The sequence below is a fragment of the Prosopis cineraria genome, unplaced genomic scaffold, assembly GCF_029017545.1.
Source record: "Prosopis cineraria cultivar Desert tree isolate PC_DT_omini unplaced genomic scaffold, ASM2901754v1 PC5, whole genome shotgun sequence".
Classification (NCBI taxonomy): Eukaryota; Viridiplantae; Streptophyta; class Magnoliopsida; order Fabales; family Fabaceae; genus Prosopis; species Prosopis cineraria.
In genome coordinates this window covers 1592865-1603983 of record NW_026555336.1, presented here as the reverse complement: position 1 = coordinate 1603983, position 11119 = coordinate 1592865, and the positions used below count along the sequence as shown (strand labels likewise).

At 31.8% G+C, this 11119-nt stretch overlaps 1 protein-coding gene across 1 annotated transcript; it reads left to right on the top strand.

The window, feature by feature from the left end:
- The first annotated feature begins 2359 nt into the window (after nt 1-2359).
- On the top strand, nt 2360-4856 carry LOC129311655 (laccase-11). Its single transcript, XM_054954044.1, has 6 exons — nt 2360-2568; nt 2647-2798; nt 2880-3124; nt 3206-3334; nt 3421-4344; nt 4441-4856. Exons 1-6 carry the CDS (start codon nt 2455-2457, stop codon nt 4569-4571), a joined length of 1695 nt encoding a protein of 564 aa, XP_054810019.1. The 5' UTR covers nt 2360-2454; the 3' UTR covers nt 4572-4856.
- Nucleotides 4857-11119: the final 6263 nt, after the last annotated feature.

The following is an 11119-nucleotide window of genomic DNA, read 5'->3' as shown; positions in this document are numbered from 1 at the left end:
TATAAATAATAGCTTGTTTTATTCATGCACTAATTATTTTAAAATGTAGTATCCCATGCCTATTAAAATGTAAACAACTACGTACCCGTTTTATTCCCCTACATTACCGAGCATGAAGTTTACAATATGGTGAGACTAATACTTGGCAATTATTAATAAATAAATAAATAAATAAGGCTATATATGTTTCACAGGAAAAGAAATGGTTGGAATTAGATAATATATTTTATTCATATACAAATATATGGAATGAGTTGTGAAGCTTTTTTTTTTTTTTTTGGCCAGCAAGTTGTGCGACTTAATTTATATTAATGGATTAATGGTCATTTTATTTTCAACTTTTAAATAACAGGGCATGCTCTTTATTATTATGGGATTTATATACTCTGGGAAAAGCACCCAAAAAAAAAAAAGATAACAGATAATACCAAGAGTATCCTCACTTCCTCAGTATTGTTTCTTCCCAGTATAAATAGAGCCTGTCAAGTGATTTTCATCAACATTTGAGAAAGTTAATGAATGAATGAAACGGTTGATTCCCATGCTTTACATGGACTAATAAATTAATATGTTTACAAATCAACCAGTGATTAGCTTTTTGTCAGAGTCTGTATCCTCCAATCCTATAACAGTGATTAGCTTAATTTGCTGTGTATTTTCTTTGCTGAGCTGTTTCAATAACTACGTACACACGCGGATATGTTTATTACCCTTTCAAGCTATGAAGTGACTTGGGATATGCAGAGATTATTTTTGCATAGAAAAATAAAAAAAAATGGCAGAGATAAATAGAGTTGCTGCAACCTAGATAACCTCTCGTTCCACCATCATGTAAAGCTACAGCTACAAGCTTTGCTTTCTAATCTGCATGCCTTAGTATACATATTATTGCAAAATTCTTCTCATATTCCTTCGGCATAACCAAGCATTACTTCTACCAAACCTGATTCCTTTCTTGTCCATTCAAGCTTCATCGATCTGCCACTTGTCTATGTTCTTGGCCGTTGGGTTCATATCCTCCTCCCAATATTTCCAACTTCAAATATATCGTTTATTGTGAGTGTGAATGTAAATGTTTTAATGACATAAAAATTTATTAACATAACAGGCATCAAATGACCGCGTTAACTTACTGCACAAATCATTATAGAAATGCATGCATCGGTTGAAAAAGTAAATCTCTAGTCTTGACTCTTCATTACTACGATTTCCTGTCCCATATCAAACTTACTGCCTCAAAATCAAATATATGTGAATGACATGAGAGTTTGACACTTACAGTGTGTTTTCAGCAACGTTTTTAAAATTGGACCCAAGAAGCCTTCCATGGATAAAGCCATGAAATAATTAAGGAATCTCATATATATATATATATATGTATTTATATATTTATAATGTTGTGAAGACTGATCAGTATGGTGCTGCCATTGCTTAACTTGAAGTTTCACACAGCAGTTTCTTAAAACTTGCCTTATTTGTTTCCAACGACATTTGAGTTTGGTCCCAACTCCCACGCAACTGAAGAACCAAACTCACTCTCCTATCATTTACGTTTGGCCTCAACCATTGTAATCAGTGAGACACCCATGGATTCATTTGGCAGTTCACAGATTTCCATTATTTAATTTAATTATTTCACCCACAGATTTGATTACTATCTCATCGTCGGTCTCACTAGAGAAGCCTTTTGTTTTCAAGATAAAATTACATTTTTTTCTCCTAAATAAAGCTTCAGTTTCTTATCAATCCTAAAAGATTATTTTGATTTGATTCACTAGTTTCCTCAAAATTTCAAGAATCTTCTAACGTTAATGTTAACATGGCATTACATGCGGTTTTTGGAGGAAAAATAAAATGCTGACGCGAAATGTCATATCCAACTCAAGCGCAAACTACTATATATATAAAGCAAAGCACACAAAAAACGTCGTACAGGTCCTATATTTACCCAATGATTATAGTCAATTCATAGTCTTTTGAGAAATACATAAACTAAACCAAAACTTCCGAAGACTAAAACAATGGGAGCGATAACATCACGCTTAAGCTATTGCTTCTCCTTAACGATAAAGCTTTGCCCCTTCCTATTTTGTTTGGTCTCTTGTAACTCTCACTTTAAGCTCGAATTTTTAGCCTCTACTTTTGATGATACATACAAAAATAACTATATGTTGTGTTTCTGAATGTTAGTCTTGTCCATGAAATCTCAACCTCTAGGGCAGTTCATTGGCCCTCAAGTCCTTATCAGTATATCGCTTCCAAGCTTTGATCTTCAACCCCTTCACCACCTAATCACCCTTGGGTTCTATAAACCTTTTTTTTTTTGACAAACTTATACGCTCCAATCTACCTTCGTACAACTCATATAAATGCTCAAGCATCTTCGCTTCCATGTCTCATCCATATGCAGTGAATCAAGCACTTTAAATTGAAGTTGTTCTACGAGAAACAGACATGGCTGGCTTGAGCTTCTTCTCAAGTCAATTATCTTGCTTAACCTTTTTCTTCTTGTTTTTGGGCTCAGCATTTTCTCCAGCCGAAGCAGCCATAAAGAGATACCAATTTGATGTGAGTAATCACCATGCTATCATTTGACAGTCCTACCCTATCTATAAACGGATTGGTTACACTTGGCTGTTTCTGCAGATTCAAATGTCGAACGTGAGTAGACTCTGCCATGCAAAGCCCATAGTAACAGTGAATGGGAGGTTTCCAGGGCCAACTATTTATGCCAGAGAAGGAGATAGAGTGCAAATCAATGTCACAAATCATGTGCCATATAACTTGTCAATTCACTGGTACGAACTATGAACATTTAATTTCTACTCCTATATTTGTGCGATATATACTTACTAAAATGTGTGAATGTGTGATCACAGGCATGGACTGAAGCAATATCGCAATGGTTGGGCAGATGGTCCTGCTTATATTACGCAGTGTCCTATCAAAACTGGAAGTACCTACACATATGACTTCAACGTTACAGGACAAAGAGGGACTTTATGGTGGCACGCACACATTCTTTGGCTCAGAGCTACTGTGTATGGTGCCGTTGTGATCATGCCTAAGCCTGGAACTCCATTTCCTTTCGCTCAGCCAGCCAGAGAATTCGAAATCCTTTTAGGTCATCTCCACATACACTTCACATTCTTTTTCTTTCATTCATTTTTGTTAAACCAGATACTGAGTTCAATTTGTTCAACAGGGGAATGGTGGAACAATGACGTGGAGTTGATTGAAAAGCAAGGAAACAGAATGGGGTTGCCGCCAAATATGTCTGATGCTCATACTATCAATGGAAAGCCTGGACCACTCTTTCCTTGCTCTCAGAAACGTAAGAAATTATAAACAGCAAGAAAGCCTAAGTTTATCTTTACTCTAAAGAAAGCCAAATAATCTGCGAGCATGCTTTCTGTTTAGATACATTTGCTATGGAGGTCGAGCAGGGAAAGACCTACCTTCTCAGAATCATCAATGCAGCTCTCAACGACGAGCTTTTCTTTGGGATTGCGGGTCACAACATGACGGTGGTGGAAGTTGATGCAGTTTACACAAAGCCATTCACAACACAAGCAATTCTGATAGCTCCTGGACAGACCACAAACGTTTTGGTAAAAGCCAACAAAGTACGAGGTAGATACTTCATGTCCACCAGGGCGTTCATGGACGCTCCAATCCCAGTAGATAACAAAACAGCCACAGCTATTCTTCAATACAAGGGTGTTCCAAACACTGTCCTTCCTCTTCTTCCACAATTACCAGCCGGCAATGACACAGCTTTCGCTCTGAGTTACAACAAGAAACTCCGCAGCTTAAACTCTGCACAGTACCCTGCTAATGTTCCTTTAAAAGTCGACAGAAGCCTGTTTTACACTATTGGTTTGGGCAAGAATTCTTGTCCGACATGCGTGAATGGAACCAAGCTACTTGCTTCCTTGAACAACATATCCTTTGTGATGCCCCAGATTGCGCTTCTTCAAGCTCACTACTTTAATCTGAAGGGGGTGTTCAGAGCTGATTTCCCAGATCGCCCTCCAACCCCTTTCAACTATACTGGTGCTCCATTGACTGCCAATCTCGGCACTTCCACGGGCACCAGGGTTAGCAAGATTGCCTTCAATTCTACAGTTGAATTGGTTCTGCAGGACACGAATCTGCTTACTGTTGAATCACACCCATTCCATCTCCATGGATATAACTTCTTTGTAGTTGGAACTGGCATCGGTAACTTCGATCCAGCAAAAGACCCCGCAAAATATAACTTGGTAGATCCTATGGAGAGGAACACTGTTGGTGTTCCCACAGGTGGATGGACTGCAATTCGTTTCCGTGCTGATAATCCAGGTACATGTATATTTTTGAATCATCTGGGTCATCAGTAATAACCTGTATTTGATCTCATAGAAAGCATTTTTTTGTTGGGGATGAATTGTCATGTAGGTGTTTGGTTCATGCATTGTCATTTAGAGCTGCACACTGGTTGGGGGTTGAAAACAGCTTTCGTGGTAGAAGATGGACCGGGACAAGATCAATCTGTTCTGCCTCCACCCAAGGATCTTCCTCAGTGTTAGCTTCAATCGAGTCGTCAAAATTTGGATTTGTATTGGAAAGTAATTTCGGTGATTTAATTGTCATTTGTCCGCTAAGCTTTCTTGCAAAAGTTGCAAAAAGTTTAGTTGTTTAGATAACATGAGAGAGAACAATGCAAAACCAAAATCGTATCATAATGTAATAAAATTTCAAAAATGTACTAACTAAATACATGTGTTTCTTGTTCTTGTTACTTTAACCTGTAATTTGTTTAACATTTTCTTGTATTCTTTCCCCTGAAATAAAATAAAATAATAACTTCTTTATTTTTTAGATTGATAATTTTTACATGAGAATATTGTTTGTGAAAAATACAGAGAAGATGCACCAAAACATACATGCAGTGGGCATTAAGAATGCAAACTCAACCTGATTCATTTGTAGCGCTAAAGACAGCATATTCTTTTGAATATTTTCAATGGAGGATGAACTGTCAAGAAAGTTTTTGTTTACTCTAATCCACTTCATTTTCACTGCAAATTTAGACTGTGAAATTTATAATGAATGGTTCAAAGTTAATATTTCATAAAAATATAGCTAAAATGTAAAGAATATAATAATTAAATCTAAATCATTCACTATAGATATGATGGTCGAGATCTGCAATGTGAATTCAGTGAAGATGAAATATTGGATAGAAAGTGTGGTAAAGGTATCCTTCCATACATGATATTCAATCATACCAAACACGGCCTTGCTATAAAGATTAAAGTTACTTTCTCATAAAAAAAAATATTTTGTTTGTTTGTTTGACTTAGGCAAAGTTGAAGTTACTCAGGCATTAGATAATTCAAGGATGAAGCCTGTCTACTCTTTGAAGTTGAAAAGTTTTATATCCAATTTGATATGATTGAATAGCTTTTAAAAAATAACAAAATATGAAAAAGGATGAAAATAAGGAATAAAATTTTCATTTAACTTGTATTCAATATGTAAATTTATAATATGAAAAGACAAAAAATCATGCTTCTCAAGTACAATCCACTACTCTCATCCTTCAAAATTGTACTCTTAACCATTTTGGGGTCAGATTAAGACTTTTACTTCATATTGTTACAATATCATTCCTCCAATTTGTTGATGGGATGGTTTTTCCCATGGTATTGAAACCCGGACCAAACCGGCCGGGTCAACCCGAAAACCGGTGACCTAGTCCCTTGTCCGGTTTGGGTTTACTCCTAAACCGGTGAGGGAATGAACCGGTATAACCCGATCAACTCGGGTTCAACCCGGTATAACCCGGTTAACTCGGTGGGTTGACTGGGTTAACTGGGTTTTTTTTAGAACTTTTTTTTTATTTTTTGTTTTTCAGAGTGCTGAATTCAGAAATAAGATAACAAAAAAAAAGTGAAACTAAAGTCAAAAAATGAAAAATTAGAGGTAGAGCACGCTAAGTCCAATTCAGATTTTCAGACAGCATTTAGTTCGGCCTTTCATCTGTGTCTCTCCTCTCTCGCCCTAACCTAATCAGCGTTTCTTCTCTAGCTTAGTTTCCATTTCTTCTTTAGGCTCCAGCTCTATCTCTATTTCTACTATCTTCATCTTTTTTCCAGCTTAGTCTCTAACTTTTCGTCTTTTTTCCAGCTCAATCTTCGTCTCTTCTTCAGCTCTATCTCCATCTTTTCTCTAGACTTTTGAGATTAAAGAGTTGTAATTGTAATGATAGATATTTAAAATGTTGTATTTTATTACTGTTAAACTTTTGAATGGTTAGATTTGGTTGAATATTTTTATAATTAATGTCTTTTTATTTAAATTGTATTATTTTAATCATGACCGGTTTGCTACCGATTCAACCCCTGATTCAACCCTAATTGAATCACTAATCTGTAATCCAGTGCTATGACCGATTTAATGATCGGTTTGATTTTACGCACCTTGATTTTTCCCAAGCTTTAAAGGAAAAGGAATGGTAAAAGCAAAAGATTTCTATCATACGAAACATGGGCGTTAATTGATTTGACACTTCTTTCCATTGGAGGGAAGCACACATGCCATTAATACTAAATGTGAAATCATATATATATATATGCATAGAATTAAGCAATGTTTAATTAGAGTTTTAAGAGTTACTACCATGAATTCAAAGCACATCCTCCAATATTTTGAGTTAAATCTTATCTACTTATTTTAATTATTATTTTCATTTACAAGATTTGAACATTCAACTTTACTTAAAAAGAATCAAGTCTTTTTCAGGAAAATTGCCTTCTCACCAACGAAAGTGTGCCTCGCTCATTCATCAAGTAGAACTAAGATGTACATATTGTTTGGTTCACCATTTATGCTAGCATGCTAATTTAGGCAAAATGACATATTTATGCAGGGAGTTACTCCCTCCGAGTCACAAGATTTATTATTCTTAACTAATTTATGATTTATAAAAAATGTTAACTGAAATTTTATTTTTTTAAAAATGCCCACATCTTTCATTTTATGCCCTTGAATTTTTCTAATAACATATATATAATTTTTAAATAATAAATATGGAGTATTTAAAGACAATGAATAAAAAAAATCAACTGTATAAATGAAAAAAAATATAAAATTTATTTAATACCCTCTATTTTGAATCAAAGAATACTTCTAAAAAACTACTTATATTATATTTCCGAGGGAGTATGGCATCATAAAGAAGCATGTGTGAGAAGAGGTTTTTTGTTTTTTGTTTTTTTGCAGCTACATGCATCGTGCTTCTTCGCTCCATTTTAATGGTCATTCCTATTATCTGTGTTTATAAATAGAATTTTGACGATGCTCATGTACAGATTTCAGATGTTTTCCAAGTGTCCAATTATGTTCTCTTTTATGCCTTTTCCTGATGTTTTAGTGGACAATATAATTTACTAACAAATAGAAATAATTGAATTAACTATTTTTCAAATTGTAGAGATTTAGTTAGAAATTTTTAAATAATAAATTTAATTTAATATAAATAGAAAGATATCTCATTGTCTGTACGCCATTTTATCCATACATATAAAATTTCTCAGCTTATGTAATATCATATTTTTCAGTTTTAATTTTTCAAAGTACCTCATTCATTCAAAAATATAAGTCATTTTTAATTGAATTTCACCTTTTAATAAAATAGTTGTCTATCTTCTAACTAACCTTAATTTTTTAAATTTATTCTTATTAAATATCTTATAATAAATATAAAGTTATTTATCAATAAGGACACTTTTAAAAAAATAATGATTACACCTCAAAAGACTAAAAATATCTTATATTTTTTATCATCTAACTTCTTAAAAAATATCTTATATTTTTAAATGGAGAGAGTATAATTTTTCATTTAATTTTAAAACATTTTTCCAAACGAATTTATTTCTCTCATGAAGTACGTAACATTCTAATTTTTACTCATAAAATTTAAAGTAATATCATAATATGATTTATTAAGTAAATTGATTTTTTAAGGTAACTTATTTTATGTTGTCTAAAGTATATAAGCATATATGATTATTATTTAACGAAATAGAATATGAAATTGGAGAAAATCTTGATCGAAATAAATTACTTTTAATTATATTGTTAAAGCATTGAATTATTATTTTATTAAGAAGAAGTACAAAATTGAAGGTAGTAAATATTTATTAGCATTGATTTGAATTTAATGAGATTAATTCAGGTTAATTGGAATTTATCATGAAATTATCTAAGTAAAGATAATTTAATAAAAAAAGGGTTTAAATTTTAAGGATTTAAACTATATTTCTTTAAAAAGAAAATAGAAAGAATTTTGAGAGAGGATTCAAGAATTTATAAGGTCAAAATCCTAAATTATAAAGATAGAGGAAATTGTATAAAAGAAAAATGAATTAAATGAAATGTTAAAAAAAGGATAATGGAAGGGAAAAAAAAGGGAGAATGACAATTAAGGACTTGCTAAGAACATTAATCCCAATTACGGATCGTGAAATTTTGAAATCAGAGTTAAGGATCATGGTCCTTAATTGTGATAAAAAAAATGTAATTTGTGAGGTGGGATTCACTAACACGACTTGAAAATTCACTAACCGAACTTGAAAAAATTACTAACATATATTGTGAAAACATGAAACCCTACTTGGAAATGGAATGTTTAACAAAAAGCGCTACTTAAAAATTCATTAACTAAACTTGAAAAAATTTCTAACGTATATTGTGAAAAAATGAAACTCCACTTGAGAATCATTAATAAAAAGTGACTTATCTAAATTGGTATTTTTTATTAAACAATCAATTTCTAAGTAAAGTTTCATATTTTCACAATATATATTAGAAATTTTTTCAAATCGGGTTAGTGAATTCTCAAGTGGTACTTTTTGTAAAGCGTTCAATTTTCAAGTGGGGTTTTATATTTTCACAATATACGTTACACATTTTCTCAAGTTAAAATAGTGAATTCTCAAGTAGTAATAATGAATTTCATCTTATAAATTACATTTTTTAATCACAGTTAAGGACCAGGTCCTTAACTGAGATTTCAAAATTTCACGGTCTATAATTGGGAGTAATGATCTTAGCAGGTCCTTAATTGTCATTCTCCAAAAAAAAAAAGGAAAGGGAGGGATATTGATTGATAGATGAGGGGGTGTATTGTTAAAAAAAAAGATTAAGGTGTAATTTTATCTTTAAACTATTATCAGAGGAGCCATGTTGCCTTTGAACTATTTATTATGGTAATGTTGCTCTAAAATTAATTAAATCAGAGCAATGTTGCCCTCCCTGTTTAAATATTCCTTATTATAGCTAGTTGGATTTACTTTTCATGAGTTAAGGTAAAATTTTACTTTTAAACTATTCTCAAAGGAGCAATGTAACCCTCACCATTTAAAAATTATAAAAATAAATAAAAATAAAAATATAATAATATTAAATAAAATAATATTAAATGTATATATAAATATAAATTTATAATAATATTAAATAAAAATAATATTAAATGTATATATAAAAAATATAAGAAAAATATAAATTATAATTTTATAATTTATTAAATATAAGTGAATCTTAGTTAAATTAGATATGAATAAAGTTAAAAGTATTTGTATTTGCACCTTAGAGCCATCATTAACTGCTCAATTTGGACCAAAAAAACTATTTTCATGATTGAGCCGGATTTGATAAGAGTTAAGTCATTATTAAGCCAGAAACCGAAGTTAAATTGAGAATCAAAGTGGTTTTCAAAAAACCGGTCAGTTTTAAACATAATATTAAAAAAATATTAAAAATGTTTTTTAAAAAAATAAAAAAAATTCAAAAATGAGATTTTACTAAAAGCCAACTTTATTTTTGAACAATTTACATGTATAAAATATGATTTGATACCATTTTATTAAAGTTTGAATATGCATATAATTTAATTTACTTTGATCTTTTAATTTAATAATTACCTGGTATTTATATATTCTGAACGTGTCAGAATTAATTGGCATTATTAAGGATTGAGGTAAACTGTGTCCAAAGATATGGAACTAGCTTAAGCCTATGTATTACTCTTCCAAGAAATGAACATTATGTTTGTAACTCTGTATTCCAACACAATATAGATGACTCATAAGTTGGTATATTAATGTTTGAAGAACTGATTAATACTTAATTTATTGAATTTAGTTTATTCTCTCCATTTACATAGCGATATGTATGGCAGGGAGAAGATTATTTGCCATTTGTTTTTTTACCAATTTCCGATATTCATTAGTATAGCAGCCCAAAATTGACCAGAACGATATTTTATTTCAATAAATTAGTACAATGGCATAGTATATTTAGGATCTTTACTCCCCTACTTTTCTGTCTCATCTGGTCCTTACCCATTGTATTTTCTTCTAAACTAATAATTCCATCTTTTCTGCCCTTTTGCCATCCTTTTTATGTCTCCTTTTGTGAGATTTAACAGTGACAGGCAATGGGGTCTTATCAATTTGTTTCATAGTTTTCAAATTTGTTGTTCTGTCATGTCTCAGTGCAGCAAAAGTGGATCTGTGATTTTTATCAGGTGTCACATGATTTTTATTTTTGTCCAGTAATGGCATTTTATTCACCCTGTTGCTGCATCTTCTTTGTGTCTGTAGCCTGTGTTATGTAGAATAGTATAACCTAATTATGAACTGTTATATTTAACATATGATGAAACTAAGGCTCATAATGGCTCGTTCACTTTCTTAACTGGTCCGTATGAAGATTTTGAGGCAGATATTAGAGTGTGTTAATGGTTGCATGTGCCACCATTTTATGAAGTTGATCAGTTGCCCACCTGCATATTGTTAGGTGTTTCTTGATAGCTGAAATTAACAATCTCTTGCCAAGCTCTGTAAGGGTCACGTTATTGGGCTTTTTTACAATTACATTATTTATATTTATAATATCTATCATAAGCATAAAATAAGTTCAGTTACATTTGCTTCAGTTCTATGATGCACTCAAAAATTGAGGAGAAATTGATGACTTTTTCTGTCACTTTTTGGTGTTGTAATCTCTGTTTTTCCTTGCATTTAAATTTTGAACATACATTACATTCTGATGTTTCTTCTATTTCCTC

Coding starts and splice junctions, on each gene's coding strand:
- LOC129311655 (XM_054954044.1), top strand. CDS start 2,455: ATGGCTGGCTTGAGCTTCTTCTCAAGTCAATTATCTTGCTTAACCTTT. Junction 2,799..2,879: donor TATAACTTGTCAATTCACTG/GTACGAACTATG, acceptor GTGTGATCACAG/GCATGGACTGAAGCAATATC. Junction 4,345..4,440: donor TTTCCGTGCTGATAATCCAG/GTACATGTATAT, acceptor ATTGTCATGTAG/GTGTTTGGTTCATGCATTGT.